The sequence below is a fragment of the Tribolium madens genome, unplaced genomic scaffold (assembly GCF_015345945.1).
Source record: "Tribolium madens isolate multiple individuals breed KSU strain unplaced genomic scaffold, Tmad_KSU_1.1 Scaffold_3;HRSCAF=73;Tcas5.2_LG2, whole genome shotgun sequence".
NCBI classification, from domain to species: Eukaryota; Metazoa; Arthropoda; class Insecta; order Coleoptera; family Tenebrionidae; genus Tribolium; species Tribolium madens.
This window is the reverse complement of record NW_025401006.1, coordinates 2,955,458-2,972,619: the sequence shown is the minus strand read 5'-3', so window position 1 is coordinate 2,972,619 and position 17,162 is coordinate 2,955,458. Positions and strand designations below refer to the sequence as shown.

The 17,162-nt window shown below is 32.7% G+C and overlaps 3 protein-coding genes across 12 annotated transcripts; 1 reads left to right on the top strand and 2 right to left on the bottom strand.

The window, feature by feature from the left end:
• Positions 1–54: 54 nt before the first annotated feature.
• Positions 55–1,429, top strand: LOC123007048 (methionyl-tRNA formyltransferase, mitochondrial). Its single transcript, XM_044402070.1, has 4 exons — positions 55–402; positions 454–654; positions 703–1,004; positions 1,056–1,429. The coding sequence occupies exons 1-4, from the start codon at positions 239–241 to the stop codon at positions 1,409–1,411; spliced, it is 1,023 nt and encodes a 340-aa protein (XP_044258005.1). The 5' UTR covers positions 55–238; the 3' UTR covers positions 1,412–1,429.
• A 49-nt stretch (positions 1,430–1,478) lies between these two features.
• Positions 1,479–5,456, bottom strand: LOC123007047 (glycerol-3-phosphate dehydrogenase [NAD(+)], cytoplasmic). 3 transcript variants are annotated; one of them, XM_044402069.1, is made up of 7 exons: positions 5,175–5,454; positions 4,862–5,039; positions 4,601–4,741; positions 3,733–3,987; positions 3,347–3,684; positions 3,202–3,294; positions 1,479–1,692 (listed from the first exon to the last, which is right to left on the bottom strand). In XM_044402069.1, exons 1-7 carry the CDS (start codon positions 5,399–5,401, stop codon positions 1,680–1,682), a joined length of 1,245 nt encoding a protein of 414 aa, XP_044258004.1. In that variant the 5' UTR covers positions 5,402–5,454; the 3' UTR covers positions 1,479–1,679. The 3 variants fall into 3 exon arrangements, with proteins under 3 accessions (XP_044258004.1, XP_044258001.1, XP_044258003.1); XM_044402066.1 differs by lacking the exon at positions 1,479–1,692 and adding an exon at positions 1,799–1,993 and having other exon boundaries at positions 5,175–5,456; XM_044402068.1 differs by lacking the exon at positions 1,479–1,692 and adding an exon at positions 2,006–2,161 and having other exon boundaries at positions 5,175–5,456.
• Positions 5,457–6,385: 929 nt separating this feature from the next.
• On the bottom strand, positions 6,386–15,518 carry LOC123008289 (V-type proton ATPase 116 kDa subunit a1). Of its 8 annotated transcripts, none has more exons than XM_044404056.1 (14): positions 15,256–15,518; positions 14,972–15,148; positions 14,795–14,923; positions 9,980–10,077; positions 9,611–9,652; positions 9,121–9,247; positions 8,894–9,070; positions 8,343–8,846; positions 7,946–8,295; positions 7,768–7,895; positions 7,095–7,324; positions 6,821–7,031; positions 6,595–6,766; positions 6,386–6,545 (listed from the first exon to the last, which is right to left on the bottom strand). In XM_044404056.1, the coding sequence occupies exons 1-14, from the start codon at positions 15,370–15,372 to the stop codon at positions 6,443–6,445; spliced, it is 2,565 nt and encodes an 854-aa protein (XP_044259991.1). In that variant the 5' UTR covers positions 15,373–15,518; the 3' UTR covers positions 6,386–6,442. The 8 variants fall into 8 exon arrangements, with proteins under 8 accessions (XP_044259991.1, XP_044259990.1, XP_044259995.1 ...); XM_044404055.1 differs by having other exon boundaries at positions 6,821–7,046; positions 15,256–15,516; XM_044404060.1 differs by lacking the exons at positions 9,611–9,652; positions 9,980–10,077 and adding an exon at positions 10,892–11,001 and having other exon boundaries at positions 15,256–15,517.
• Positions 15,519–17,162: the final 1,644 nt, after the last annotated feature.

Sequence of the window (17,162 nt, the reverse complement as noted above, 5' to 3'; positions counted from 1 at the left end):
TTTATTCTCTTGTTTTTTCTTGAAAAAAAAAATAAAAAATATAACCTTACGTTATTTTTTGCTTGTTATTTATAAATACTTAAAACAATGTTTTATTCAATATAATATATAGATGATATGTGTTGATGAATATGTATTCAGACAAATCACGTTTACAATTTATTTCAATGTTTTCAATATAAAATTCGCATAACCTCAAAAAGTGCTCAAAGTTATGAGATAAAATTAACGAATAACAATGGGGTTAAGCAAGTTTGTTTCCTTCTATTTATTAAAGAAGCACATAAAACCACTATTATATCGGTCATTAAGTAAAACTAGCAAAAAGCCTCCCTGGAAAATATTATTTTTTGGTGCCGACGATTTTTCGATATTTAGTTTAGAGAAATTAACTGAAGAATAGTGAGTACAGTTTATTCTTATCACAACTATAAAAGTAACAATTTATTTCAGCAGAAAAAAGGCACTACTAAGTAGACTTGAAGTTGTAACGACTGTGAAAGGCAAAGCCAATGCTGTAAAATTATTTGCAGAAAAAGAAAATCTTCGGTTACATAAGTGGCCCCCTAGTATTGGTGTGGGAGAGTTTGATGTCGGCATTGTTGTATCTTTTGGGCATTTAATACCAAAAAGTATTATAGACCAATTCCCTTTGTAAGTTTATCCACATTTATAATTTTTTACTGCAATTAATTATCATAGAGGAATGTTGAATGTCCATGCAAGTCTTCTGCCACGTTGGAGGGGCGCAGCCCCAATTATTTACGCCCTAGCAAACGGCGATACGGAAACGGGAGTCACTATAATGACAATAAGTCCAGAAAAATTCGATATAGGGAAAATAGTTCGGCAAGAATCTGTGTCAATTCACCCTGAAATGAGACAAAGCGAACTGTACGCCACTTTAGGAAAATTAGGAGCCTCACAATTAATTAAAACCTTAGGGAACTTGCCTTCAAATTTAAATAACGCAAAACCTCAGCCAACAGAAGGAGTTACCTATGGTTGGATTTGTTTTTTTATTATTATTTTATATAAGTAATATAAAATTATAGCCCCAAAAGTGGATCCCACCTTTGCATCCATTAAATGGAATCAAATGACTGCTGAACAAATCTACAATTTGGGAAGAGCCTTGGAGGGCATTTTTCCGTTACAAACAACTTGGAAAAGGAAGACAATTAAATTATTAAATATAAAAAAAGGAAATTATTTAAACAGTCGTAAAAACATCCAACCTGGATATGTGAAATATGATAAGGAGAAAAACGTTCTGAAGGTTTTATGCTCAGATTTTCAGTACATTGTAGTAGAAAAAGTTGGTGTAGTAGGTAAAAAATTGATGTCATCAAGAGACTTTAATAACGGCTTTGTAAAGAAAGAACCTCCTGATTGTAGATACTTTACATAGTTTTAATAAATTTATATTCAAGGAAAGTTTATTGGGGGAAAACTGCATAAGGGAATTAAAGAACGCATCTTTTTAAGTACATTTATGGTTCAACAAATAATACTTAGTACACCCTTAGTTGTTTTTTTCGAGTGTTTAAAAATTACTATCCAAAACTAGCTTTGGCTAAATTACAATTTTTGGCAGAACACATTTTTTGTACTTCTTATGTCCGACTAATTTTTTTCTAATAATTTGACACCTATTATAGAAGAAAATAATTAGCTGATTACTGCTTGACCCTGCAAAAATACAATTATATAATAAGATTAATAAAAGATTCCTGACTGAATTATTGAGGTGTTGTTAGTACAATGAAACAGATGTTTTTTTGATTAATAAAACGCCCCATTTTAATGTTATTTATTGAACTAGCAAAAAAATCAGTCTTAACTTATTCAACACCAATTTTATGACAACCACATTAATTTTGTTAACTTGAAGCTTTGATTTCGTTAGTTGCTTATAGTATAACGTTTAAATCAAAGGAAATACAACACTATAATTTATAGTTTACACTTTGGCTTGTCATAACTACTGTCCCTAAAACAAAATCATGTATTAATAACAGCACAAATGGATTTAACAATAATTATATTACTTAAACATTACAAGTCAGCAAAATGTTAATTTAAAAAAATGCAAAATTACGCAGTGAAACAGGACGGGAAGGAGGAAGGCTACAGGAATGTTATGTTTCGGGGAATGTATCTGGAAAAAATTAATATTAATTTAAATAAAGACAGCAAAAAGCGAATAGATGAGACAAGAATAAAGTAAAATGCATCAACGTCACTATTCACTTTATCGCCGCCAATAAAAACTAAATACAGAATGAATGGTTGCTAATATTTTTTATTCACCGATTATTCACAAATCCGGACATCTACTTTTTTAGTGAAAATATAACATTCGACAATTCACATCTCACATACTTACATAAAATAATTCATTACATAACAATATTTTAATATCACACATACACACCTATGGAATAGGAATAAGTAAATTTGACGTAATGATTAATTATCATCTACACACGATTGTTCTACTCATAATTATTAGTATTCTTTTAATGAAATGTATAATTTATGATTTTACCCTTTATTTTTTACCAAGGCACTCGCTACTTCAAATTAACACTTGCTTTTTCTATTGGTATTGTTACAAGTTATAACAAACACATGCAAAGCAAATGGTAAATAAATATGGAAAATAGTCATAAAAAATATGGAAATTGCAAGACATGATAAATTGCTTGAAATAAAAAATAATGAATTACGAAAATTCTGATATGTATCGGGATATTAATCTGTTCCGACTAATTTTTACAAACAAGAAGCCATACTTACAAATCTACATAATCTATACATTAAAACTCTAGAACTGAGTCACATTAAAAGGTTTAAATAAATAAAACACAATCCTTTAAAAATTATAAATCTATAAAAATAAGAAACTGTAAATTTCGTATTCTCTAGAGCAGTTACGTGCTCAACAGTCAATAGAATTTTCGCAATCTCCAACATATTAGTATAGATAAAAACACAACAATGTATCTAAAAACTACGCAACAATGGTGTATAAAAATAAATGACCGCCTAATAAGTAGTACAAAACACCTAATTGGTATTTTGTGTAATTATTAGACGGTATTATCAACGGATTATGCTTTGCGGTAAATAATTTTCGTAGCATGCATTATTAGCAAGTTGTACTTTGTGTTATTTTTGGCAATGAAAAGCACTTACATGTGCTCAGGATGATGTCTAATGCAGTCGATAAATTCAGCTACAGGTTTCTGTCCTGTACAAATTTTATGAATGGCTGTAAACAAGGGAAATCTGCAACAAAAGTAAATCAGAAATATCTCACAGATATTAAATCCCTACTAACTTATCCTCCATGCCCTTATTTTTCAACATATAGTTGACCTCCTCTGCCGTGAACGGCCCTTGCAATTTCTGCCCGTTCAACATCTCATCCTCCAACACTTTTATCGATTTTCCAGTTTTCACAAACGCTTCGCTCACTTTCCTGTTTCTACCCCCGTAGCAGGTCGTGATCAAATCAGCAACACCGCAACTTTCAAAGAACGTTGACAATTTTCCTCCCGGATAAAACACATCAACGAATTTAATCATCTCCATGAGCCCCAATCGAATTACTGCAGCTTTGGTGTTATCACCCAAACCCAAACCGTCCACAAAACCGGCCCCACACGCTACGATATTCTACACACAGAAAATTAAAATAGGAAAAAATGCAAATTCAGAAATTACTTTCAAAGCTCCACAAATTTCTACAGTGTCTTCATCGTCCACTACGACTACTCGGAAGTAATCGGTTTGGATAATATCGCGGAGCAGTGGTCCTTGTTTGGTGTCTCTACAACCGATGGTTGTCTCGCAAAAGTTCTCGTCAGCCACTTCACCGGCGAGATTTGCCCCCATGAGGACAGAGCAAGGGATTCGCAAATGACGGGTGATTATGTGCGAAATGAGGTCGATTCCCCCGCCCTCTGCCCGGTCGAAGCCCTGAAGAAATGGCGATCAAAGTTCAAAAAAAGTGCAATTTAAGATATTAGAAACGTATTCGTCATTTTTGAATTATACGTATCAATGTTCAAGGAGACTCAGATTTCACTCATTAATATAAAAATAATCATTGAACTCGTTCAGACTGTAATCGCAAATACTCCGCGATTTCAGTTTTCTAATACATAATTAGCTCTAGGGATAAAATAAACAATTATTTATCAGTTCGTTATCAATATCAACTAAAAATGACATAAATACATTTCTAAATATAGTAAAATACTTTTCCCAAATTACTATTGGTATTGGTATTTTTGTAATTAACATTTGAATACCTTAATGGGAGCTGATTAATTACAGCATAAATTGCGATAACAATGCATTTTGCGCAATACCAGAGATATTACATTATTAACAACAGACATGTGATTCAAAGTTAAACTGTTTTCAAATTATTGTGAGCGAATGACTATTTCATTGACTAATGAAAAGAATTTGTTTCGTGTGTTAAACTTGAATTTTTTGGGATCTTATTTTCCCATTTTAAAGTAAATTAAATTTGGGATTGCTTCGTCCTTGCACTTAGTAATTAGTGTTAGTGTTTTAAACTGACCTTAATCAGAGATAAAGCAATAGCTGTTGGTTTGATTTTTCCTAAAAGAGTTGAGCATAGCGTTCTTATGAACTGATGAGGTACTACAAAAATTAGAATATCAGCCTCTTTGGCTGCCTCCACGACATCTGGAACTGCCACCTGGAGAGAAAAGTAAACAAGATAACAATGATTTTCCTCTAGTGAACACAGTACATAGTTCATACATTAGATCAAGGTCATTAAGTACAAGTGAATTATGTGTAATGAAGTGATAATTACCACATTGGGAGGCAACTTGTGACCTGGAAGATATTTAACGTTCTCGTGCGTTTCATTAATGATCTCTGTGAGTTTCTTCCCATTTATCATTTCTTCGTAAACATACATAGTAACCCTGTCATCGAAATGGGGTAGTTTTTTCGCATTGCTCCCGACAATTTTCGCAATAGCGGAGCCCCTGAAACATCACCTTGACATTACCCGAAATTTCTTCTGTAAATAATGTGCCAACAAAAAAATAAGTTATCTAACGCTCAATTAGCAAAATAACACAACTATAAACCTAGCACTAGCACACCAAACAATAAATTACCAATTGCCGCTGCCTACTATGCACACTTTTTTTAATTTCTGGGACATTCTCGCAGACGATTCGAAGAGGTTATTAGAGTGACAGCTTGAACGCTTACTTGCCAGCGACTGCTGCGATTGTTGTGGTTTAAACCGAGGTGATAAGACTGATACCGCCCAAAAGCGACGACCGACGTCGATTCTAATCCTTCCAATCAGAGTTTGATAACACGGCAAACCGCCAATCATAAGGCTACCCGGAGGTCATCTACTTGACTCGGATCAAATGTATTCAAACGCGAAACCTTGGGTCAAAGCACGTCAAAGGAAAAGTGGGCGCGCGAAGTTTAAGGTCGAGAATTGCAACTCACCCTTCCGTGGAGTTGACTCGACATCACGAGTTGCGTTATGTAATTGCACAGTTTTAACACATGGGAGCAATGAGTCTATTACATTACAAGCATATTAGAAAAGATGTTTATCGAACAATGCGTCTACAATTTTAGCATTCTGATAATACGTTATATAAGAGTATTATAAATAAGCAAGAAAAATATAAGACTCATTGATGATCTATTAATCTGTTTTGGTATAATTTATGCATGTATGTAAAAAACCAATATTCGACAGGAGCCCAGTAGGTAACATCAGTAGCCATCAATGAAATGGGTTTATTTTCAAACAAATGAACACCTGTGATAAACACTGAAAGGAATGTGTGGATGCCTACACTATCATCAGTGCGGAATTTTTTCTAATAATTGAATTCTAATACTTTTTTTCACAAAAAATACAATCAAAATCATGTTCATGGAATTAGGTAACATGATAACGCCGTCAAATCACGAAAATTAGAAATGATATCTTATATCTACGGGGGGTACTTGTGCAATTTAATCATTCTCCATAAAATTTCCACTGATGAAATCTTGTAATTGGAAAAAAACTTGTTTCGCTGATAAACTTAATTAACTTCCATCACGAAGGAGACATTTGAAAGAATAATTAATAAAACAAATTTCAGATGACAACATTTACTTCTATCTATTGACGTACACATTTTTACTGCTACAATAGGTGTTACTTTACTGCAATTAGCTATCATGCACTTGAATAAATATTGAAACTTATATCTAACACCAACTAGTCTTTTTATTAATTTCGGTTACAACGTTTATAACAGATCACAAAAAAGCGGTATGATTTAAGTACGGCATTAAATGAAAATGAATGTAGAAAAAAATATATATTTAGATAACTTGTATTTTAAATTAAATAAATAAAATAGATTTATTCTTCAGCTGTTTGAGAAGCCGAATCTAGAAGATTTTCAAATGAAAAAGGCAGGAAGGCGTAGCCTTGTCCCGAGTAAAACTTGCTTTGAAATTCAACCCTGGAAAAAAACTCTTTACATAAGTTCTCAATCTTTCTTTTTTCATTACCAATGAAGACGTAAGGTGTGCAAAAACGCTGACAAGCCCTCCATCAAGACAAGAATCGAAACTGTCAAACAAGCCCAAAATGCGAATATAATATAAAGAATAACACCTCCTTCCCATCCATCGAAAACTAATCCTTTATTCAAAACCATATTCCACAACACTTCCGACAATTCTGAAAATAACAATAAAAAAATTGACAATTTACTTTCCAATAGAAAAAACTCACGAGCATGAGCCAAAGATAATGCCCACAACCGCAAATAAGACGCGGTGTGTGAAACCGAACCCAACACATATTCAATAGTGTGAATCCCCTGATGGATAAACATTTCCCCAAGATCTTCTTCGTCATGGCCGCCTCCATGAGCAGCAACCGGTTGAGATGTGTTATTATGCATTGGTTGTTCAGCATCGCCATTACCTGTAGCTTGTTGCATCTGTTGGTGAGACACCTAAATCATGATTAATTAAATTGCCAAAACTAGTTTTGACAATTTTACCGAATAGTTCATTTTGCGACGGTTACGCATGATGTAAACGGGTTTTGCGAGAAGCATCCAAGGAACGCAAATTACAGCACACACGAAAAGTAGTTTTTGGATGGGGATTTGACCAGCATACATGGTCGCATCGCACTCTGAATCGACGATGGTCTCTTTGTTTAGTACCATATTGATGAAGGTGATGAGGATTGAGGGGGCACAGCGAGGACTGTACTTAATATAAGTTTCTGCAAGTCACATTTGGAATGGCAATTAAGCACAAATTGTCTTAATAATAATTACGAGTATTATTTTAATCACTTTACCGTTTTAAAAAATATTTTTTATTTTACAGGATGATTCAAAAGTGTCGGAACAACTCTCAAATGATGATAGAAGACCTTCAGTTAATACAGATTTTTTAAGCTTTGGTTTCTGAGAAAAAACAGAACTGACAGAAGTCTTAGCTCTTTTGGTGAATATCTTGTTAAATTTTTGTACACCATAAGACATAAAATCAAGGATGCACAATCTAAACATTCAAAAAGGTAATTCAAAGATCTAACCTTTGAAAGACTATATCTCGTGAAAAAAATAAAAAAAAAAACTTAACACAGTTGGATATCACCCAAGAGATGGTCCAATTTTTTTGAATCACTCTGTATGTTAAAAATCGATACTCAATACTTACTGTCGTTGGTGGAGTAATACATAAACCATTTGATAAACATCAAGAGCACCATGTAAAAGAATAAGAAAACTAAAAATATGACTTGTGGGATAAACTCGCAGAAAATGCTAAGTTTGTTTTTGAAATACCTGCAACAACAAAGTTCAATTACAGTTCCCTGATTTATAGTCTGACTTACGTAAAATTAAAAAGACTCATTGAAACACCAAACAACATGTGTATGATACCTAAAATAATCGAAATTTTCATTTTAAACGAATTTTGAAAAATAATTTTATTTTTCGCAAGTTGCCAAACTGGATCTAATCCAATAGGATACGGATGATGAAGATAGTCTCCCTCAGCAGGATCCAACATAACATCATCTACTTTTAAAACATAATCTGCAGTTAAATTATTAACCACCCAATTTGATCCAAATATATTTAAAGACTTTGAAAAAACATCATTATAGATAAAACCAGTATACATGGAGAAAAGACCCATCAAAAGTACGATATAGCGTCCACCGAAGAAAATGTTCCAAATCTAAAACAGAAACTTGAAAAACAATTTATTTATTGCGAAAACTTTACTTCATTATCAGATTTTTTTGCTGCCAAAGGCTTCTCTTTAAGCACCATCCAAGCCCCAAATATTGCCATCAACAAACCGTGTCCCAAATCCCCAAACATCACAGCAAACAAAAACGGAAAAGTAATAATCGTATAGGGTGCAGGATTCATTTCTCTGTAGGAAGCAATCCCATAGGCATCAATCAGGGTTTGGAATCCTGTTGTAAACTTATTCGTGTGATTATAAGTCGGGGGATCTTCCATAGTTTCCATCCGATTCAAAATCGGGGGTACCGAGCTGCCACTCCTTTCGGTACCTCTCCGCAAAGCTAATTGAATATTTTCAAAATCGAGCACCGGAACCCAACATTCTGCTATCAAGCATTTTTGAGTAACGTCCAAATTGAACAAGTTCAGAGTATGATAAATCGCCTTGATTTTGCGAACTTTGACAAACCAATTTTTGATGTTTTTCGCGGCCGCGACTAGGACTCTATGTCGGTGGTCTTGAGTTTGCCCCAAAACCTGAAAAATTATAATTAAGGAAAAGTTTTACATTTGTGAGATATTACAGTATTGAGATCCTCGATTCGTGTCATGACCCCCATTGCCATTTCACGGCGGTCGCCGGGCGCTTCAGGACATGGATATAAAGTTGCGCGAAAACCTTCACAAATTTTTTTCACGCGTGTTTTTAATTGATCTCCTTGGAAAAAGATTATAAACACGGATTTATACACTTGGTCACCCTACAATGACGCTCATTTTTATTCTCAGATTCAACAAATTTGAGACTTACCGTCGACGGATCTTCAAGAGGCGTTTCGATTTCAGCTTGACGCAAAAAAACATTACCGCGACAAGCTCTCCATAGCATTCGTTCGAATGCTGGAATACGTTCTCGGAGAATAACACCGGCGACAAAACTACACGAGAAAAAAAAGAAAATCAGTCCTTGGAACTTCATATCGAACGACAATGAAAGCTCCTTTGACAGCAAAAACAAAACTGTTTTCAAATTTTGGTTTTTAACACAGTTTTGTTAAAAATTGTGTTGTTCTTACCAGCACATGATGTATTTTTCAATTACGTTTTTTCCCCAAAAAATTAGCCAATTATGGACAACACTAACGTTAGGCGATAATTAAAAAGCACAAAAAACAACATCGGTGCTTCAGACTAACACTAACTACACACAAGAAGCACAACAAAACTCAAAATTTAATCATGAAAAAATTAAATTTTGGTTTGTGTTACGCAATCTAAGGACAGGAAACAGAAGTACTGACCATGGGAAGAACTCCTCTGATTCAAATTGTTTTTCCGGAAAACTATTCAATAAAACTGTATTACTTAGAGTTTTTTGTTAAATTTCAATTGAATTGAAATAACAGAGACAAAAGGATTGTAATAAGTCGAAGGGAAATGTTTTTGAATTAATATTTTAGTCACAATTCCGAATTACTTACCATCACGATCACAAATGTTGTGCTATATAAAAATTTATTTGTACAATACGTTAGACCTTGAGTCATTTCAATGCAATCAATGATGAAAAACTACTTTACGGGAAAAAAATGGAATTCGGGTTGTGAATGTACGAGTCTAGTGTTGCCTACATGGAGAATGATTTCGTATAATGTGGAGGTGATACGTACCCCAACTGCACGGGGCCTAGGGTGCTTTGTCGGGCTATAGAGTCGTCACTAATGAGGGCCCTGGTCATAGACTCAGTGGGGTTTGCACCCCCCTCGTGCTGCTCAACAACACAACACATTAGCAAAACCCATCGCGCCGCCACAAATGATGTATCATGACCGTGTTTATGTCCAGAAACATCCCGAAATTTTTCAAAAAATTGCCAACCTTCAAATCGAAAGCGACCTTCATAGCCCATGAAGCGTGAAAGCAAGATAATAAGAAAAAAAAGACACGAATAAAAAGCTCGAAGGCTAAATTAAGTCGAAGACAGTAAACACAGTCATGTTATACAAAAATAAAATGATTTCAAAATAATATCAATACATTTAAGCCAAAACAAAGCCAAATACCCTTAAATTAACACCTAGCATGAACAACAAAATTTTTAACACTTATAAGATTAGAAGAAAAAAACAATAAGCTGTGCAGATGAAATGTGAGAAAGCTAAATGTGAACAAAACACCACCATGCCATATCAAAAATCGAATTAGTTGCGATCCACGTAAACAAACCAAAGAAAAATATGACCAGTCCTTATTATGCAAAAAATGTGTCAAGGATCGGTTAGTAAATGTGGATGTTAGTTTTTTTTTTTTTTCGATAAATTGATTTAGAGGCCTTTCTCGTGTCGTACGACAGGCCGGATTAATAATTATACGACACAGAGGAAAGCTTGCCTTAGTGTGGTCCGGAAGTTGACAGTAGTTTCTGCCATGAGGAAAAAGTGCTGTAAGAACAACCACATTTTTTTCTTGCCATACATTTTACCAAAAACAAATAAAAGTCATGCTGTGGACCACAAAAATTAAATAAAACACTTCATACAACAGGACTTTTATTTTGTAATTTATTATAAAAGTGAAGTTACCCCAGCTTAAGAGCTTGACCTCCAGCACGGAGGCCCTCTTCGCCTAGTAGGGTGACTTGTTCCTCCTCGCGAGACGGATCGGCCATCTGAGCAGAGGCGCCACGTTCAGCCTGGTGACACATTGCCCCTCTACTAATCACCTAACCTATCTCTACCAAAAAGACTAACCCCGGCTCCAAAATGCCCCTTTTTGCGGACATGACAAGACAAAATTTTAAGACAAATATTAGACATGGTTAGTTTTGAAGCAGCTAAACATGTAGAAAAAAGCAAATTCACAGAGTATTAGTTACGAAAACATTATGTAGAATGTTTATGTTTGGATTATTAATGCAAAATACAACGTCGGTGGTTTAAGCGAGATTATTAACAGTAAAAAATGTTTGTAATAATGACTGTGTATTTTTTGGATTTATTCTTTATAAATCTTAATCTTAAATAAGGTATATCAATCCTAAATTATCATTTTATCTCATTTTAGACAAATATGCAAGAATTAAATGATTAAATCATAAATCAAACAAAATAAGTAAGTAACTCGAAATTTTATTCTGTTACAAGTCAAGTGAAATATTGTTCCGGTATTTATTTTAGCGGTTGCAAAAAATTAGTAGTGCTGTATAATTTAGCCAAACAAACCGGCCATAAAATTTAACCAGGTTAATTAGTTCATCAGCCAATTAGTTAATCCAAATTAACCGGTTAAATCAATTAACTAGTTAATCGGTTAAAGTATTAATTGTAATTCAGAACCGTAAACTGAATTTCAGAAACCATCAGATGTAATTCAGATTAATTAATTTAACTTCAGAAAGCGTAAATTGAAATTCAGATTAGTCAATTGTATTTCAGAAAGTCTTAGTTATAATTCAGACTTTGTCATTTGTACTTCAGAATTCGTCAATTGTAATTCAGAACTCGTTATTTTCATTTAAAAATTACATTACCAAAATTCCTTTGAAAACAAAATATCTTATTTATTTTGCAAAATGGCAAGTTTATGTAATTCTTTAATTCTGAAAATAAAATAACACATGTTTATGTAAACTTCATTTTGAGATAACAGTAAGTTACTCATCTGAATTACAATTGATATTTTCTGGATTACATGTAACATGAAATTGAATTTATTTACTGTTCTGAATTACATGTAATGGTTTCTGAATTACAATTATTACTTTATGAAATACAATTGACTAATCTGAATTCCTATTTATGCTTTCTGAAATTAAATTAACTAATCTGAATTACATCTCATGGTTTCTGAAACTCATTTCACTCTTCTGAATTAACATTTTCTGAAAGACAATTGACTAATCTAAATTTCAATTTACGCTTTCTGAAACTAAATTGACTAATCTGAATTACATGTGATGGTTTCTGAATTACACTTGAAAAAGGTGTAGTTGGCTGATAAACTAATTAACCTGGTTAAATTTTATGGCAGGTTTGGTCGGCCAAATTGTACAGCACTAATATTTAGCAAACACAAAAGATCGCCTGCGATCCTGGCATCTTCAAAACGATTTTGTAAATTCAATTTTAGCACTTTTTACTTTACTACGTAAATTGTGAAAATAAGTTACATAAATAATGTAAAATTATGTAAATAAATCGTTGGGTTTCTCAATAATAAAAAATATAACAAAATGTGTTTGAACTTCAAACGCCGACTCTTATGATAACAAACAATAAGTATGAAGGTAAATAATTTAATATCAGATCCCACTTTAAGATAGTTTTTAATGTGATATAAATGACACACATAAAAATAAAAAATATGATTTAGCGTAATTTCAATTATAATTTTAAATCTTGACAGTTTCAGAGTCTATAAAAATCATATATTTTCTAGTAAAATAAAAACGACGTCGTTTCTTTTTGAGGGTGACTGGAAGTCGACCACGTATCAAACCACACGATAAACTCGATACTCAACTCCCATCGACGCTGCATTCTTAAATTAGTATAGATCAGTAGTGCCATGATAACTTCAAAATAAAACATGCAACTTAAAAAAATGTTGGAACCGTGCGGGTTAAGGTAGTGATGGATTATGGGATTAAGATCGATGTAATAAAAAGGATTTAAATATCAATAAATAAGTCACCTAGTTTAATGAAAAAAGATTAAAAATTATAAAAAGCAAGTCAATTTTAATTAAACGGATTAATTTTGATCGAAACGAACACGTCCTTTACACAACGCTTTATCGATAACGACAATCCCGAAGATTATAAAATTAAAGGAGAATGGCATATTGTAAATTTTTAGCGACAGCCAGTAATGACGTCACGAATCATATGCTTCTTACATCAGAGAAAGTTTGCAATGAAATCCTCAACTGAAAAATTAAGAAATTTTACTACAATGGAAACGATGCAATTATTTTTTCTTCCACAAGAATTTAATGAATGAAACAAAAATAAAATAATGTGCCAAGGTTACGTTTCAATTGTAAAAATAATGTTCAATGGAACTATTTTCAAGGATATGGTTAGCAATGGGGGCTTTATGTAACAAGGAACTCACTAATGTACTTACTGTATCTAAACTATTAGGTAAATAAAAAATAAATAATATAAAAGAGTGTTTAGTACTTTTAATCTACATATTTAGATGTTTTGCTCTAATATTTAAACCAAATTGGAATCATTAATTGACAAATTACATCATTGGGCCCCTTCGATTCACATTGAGGATTCGAATAAAAAGACAGTTTCCTCCACCTAAGCAAAGCAAAAAAATGTGCCGTCGGATATTTTCGGCAATGTGATACCAGGCTGTTTACAATTTAACTACAATAATTTACCCCCAAAATCGATAATCCTGAGCTAGAGACAGCTGAAATGTCTTACTTTGCACAAATGTTAGTAGTTCTTATAACAGTTAAATAAAATAATTCAAAAATATTCAACAAAAATACATAAATAATGGTTGCGAAACACAAGAATATTCAAATAAAATAAAATATATTAGTCTTAAGTTATTCAAAGACCAAACATGCATTTTTGAATGATGCTGCATTTAAAACTTGAAGGAGTAAAGGCAGATCAACCTTGACTGCATCTTCGTTAAATCACCTTTCTAGGAACAAGCATATTTATTACATATAATACAATAATTAAATATTTAGCTAAGAAGGAATAAAAGTAAACTTTAATATTTGCAATAAATTTCAACGGTTTTTATTTCGTGTCCTTGTCTTTCAGAAAAACTAAAAAGACATTACGCATACATACGTGGACAAATGACGCAACAAGAAAAGCAATGAACTGATAATAAACCTGTATGTTTTATTACAAGGGATTGTCTCTGATAATCAAATAGGTTCCAATAAATCTCCAAGAGATAATATTTATTCTATTTCGTATCTTGTATTTTTACTAACAATTGCGTTAACAGTATTGTCGGCTGTATTAATTACGCACTGATAAAGTAAAATGAAACAATCAATTTAAAAAATACATTACCAATGATTCATTAAAAATTTATGATGTTATTAAGAAGAAAACCATCAAATAAACCGTTGTATTTAGAATCTCCTCATGCAGAATTAGAAATACAGTCAATAGTTAAACCGCACAGAAAAAACTATGGGGAATACCACCTAATTTACAAATGAATAACTGAGTGACTTGATGCTAGTTTTAAGTGCAGCATTATAGCATTCAATAAAATTAAACCCAGTCAGTTGTTTTTTAAGAATTGATGCATTTTCATAACATTGACATTCAAAATGAATATCACAGTATGATAGGTAAATAAAATTTGTTAGTCAGCTTGTTTCACAATTGTTTGCACTTGCCATGAAACAAATTGACTAGTTCGCAATGTTAATAACAAATTTGAAAAAATCATGCTAGGTGAGCCAAATTGGACTGGCAAAAATTTCAGACTAACCTCGTCGAAGAACACCTGCGTTTTCCTTAGTATTTGTTTGAGTTCAGTGAGTTCCAGAAAGTTTCTTTTGAGTGCTTCAGCATTCTGGTTGACTTCCCTCAATTCATTTTCGAGTTTTTCAAAAGTGGCCTAATAATGAAACGTTGACTTTATTGTAATTCAAGCGAGTTAACAAACCTCGAGATCGATCATTTCTCTTGGTTGGGGAGCTTCCGGGTTTTCGCCCGTGTCCAACATGGGAATCCCATCCTTCTTGATTTCTTTCTCCAAGTAACGGAGTTTCCTTTCCATTTCGTCGCATCGGCGGACCTCATTGACGAACTTTCTTTGAAATACGTTGACGTCAGGATTCAGCTGGTGACAGCACACAACAATTAGATGTTTGTTTCGTGAGAATAGTAACGACAGAAAGGTTGATCTACTACTGGACGTGGAAAAATACCGATTTATTTTTAACTTACATCTCTGAATTGTACTAGACCGAGTTCGCCCAATTCGGAGACACAAGCATATGCGGCCTCACTTTGTAAGAAAAGCTGACATAGGGTCATTTCCGCGCTTCGGAATAACGATGCCATTTTGGGATATGCTCAAAAAAAAATCTTCACTTTAAATTAATAAACCAACACTATTTTTTCTAATTACATTACACTACTGTGCGCACACCTCTACCACGATCGATAGAGCAACTCGGGTCTCGGGTCGGATTTCGGAATGAATAAAATCATAATGTCAGAAAGTGATCAGACATATCGCGCGCAACTAGCCTGCAAAATACTGAAACCGAGAAGTTCAGTAATAGAAAATTTTATTATTTTTATTAATATGACTCAGAAAAATCGCATTTTGGCAATCAAAATTTAGCATTTTAGGGAAAATAGCATTTTATTGCAAATTAGCTTTATTAACAATTTTTTTCTAAAACAATGGTATAATCCATTTCATTGAAATTGGCATAACAGTAGGCCATGATTGTGTAAACCGCGCTTTAAATGTGAAAAAGGTTTAAATATTAAGGAACTAAATTTGTCACTATAAAAAGTGAGGTTAAGATAGTTAAAATTTTATTTTTAAAGAACCCTTTTTCAGAAGTTTTCAGAGAGTTTTTTCGATAAAAAGTTTAACATCCTGTTTCATCCCTTTGTAGGTGTAGTTTTAACACTAAAAACATACACTATTTGCTTTGTAGAAAATACAGACTTCGTTGATAATAAGTGGCTTCCAGANTTTGTAGAAAATACAGACTTCGTTGATAAGTGGCTTCCAGAAATTTTAAAAGACGTTTTATTCACACCGGAGATAAAACACAATTTGTTTTCCGTGTAAGTTGCATCCGAAAGGGGTTTSGATTTTGTCATTAAAAATGTAGGACAAAATTTTGAATTTTTAAACAATGGTAAAGTTGTTGCGATCGGAGGGGAAAAAAGAAATCTGTACAAAATGAAGCTTCGCGTACTGCAGCCTGAAAAATGGTGTTTTGCCCTGGATAAAGTAATTTGGCTTAATTCAAATTGGTATAGTTGATTCCATTAACCTAAAATTCCTAAAACAGGAATAACAAAAAGAAGTTCATTATGTTTTCAAACATACCTTAGCGAGTACTTTAAATCTGAAGAGAACTAGTTTTAGTTAAAATTTGAAAAAGTAGTGGGAATAACGAACAAACAACGAAAACACTGAAAAAACGAATACAAATGTCAGTCATGTCAGTTCAATAAACCATGTAGGTAAGTAATCAAAGAAAAACAAAAACCCCATCAGCTGTTATAACAGGAACATGTGCAGGGCTACAAACTTAAATACGAAATTCCATAGCCACCTATTATGCCAATTTAAATGAAATCTACTTTATGTTATACAGACTGAATATAAAGTATGGAACCAAGCGGTTTTAGTTTTAATCATTTGCCTCCAGAAAATAATAATTAATATAAATTAAAGTAATATAAAAAATGTGATGGTATTTTTAGAACGAAATTTTGTTTTGTTTTTGAGTTATGCGATTTTTTTGTCAAAATTGCAATTTATGTAAAAAAAATTTTTTGAAAAAATTAAATATAAAGCGGATAGTTGTAATCCTTAGGGTATAGCTTTTATGAGAAAAATGATTTTATAGTGGGTTGCCATTTAAAAAAAATATTTTTTTTGTAGAACTCAAAAACAAAAGGAAATTTCGAAAAATTTTATTGTTGTTAAATCATCACATTTTTATAGTACTTTATCACTCATCAATTAGTTTTTTCAAAAAATAAATAGTTTAAGCAAAAAACGTTTAGTTCCATACTTTTTATTCACCTGGTATACACTTTAGAATCTATTAATATCTGTTATTTGATAAGGGATTTTTTTGAAATTTGAAATTTAAAAT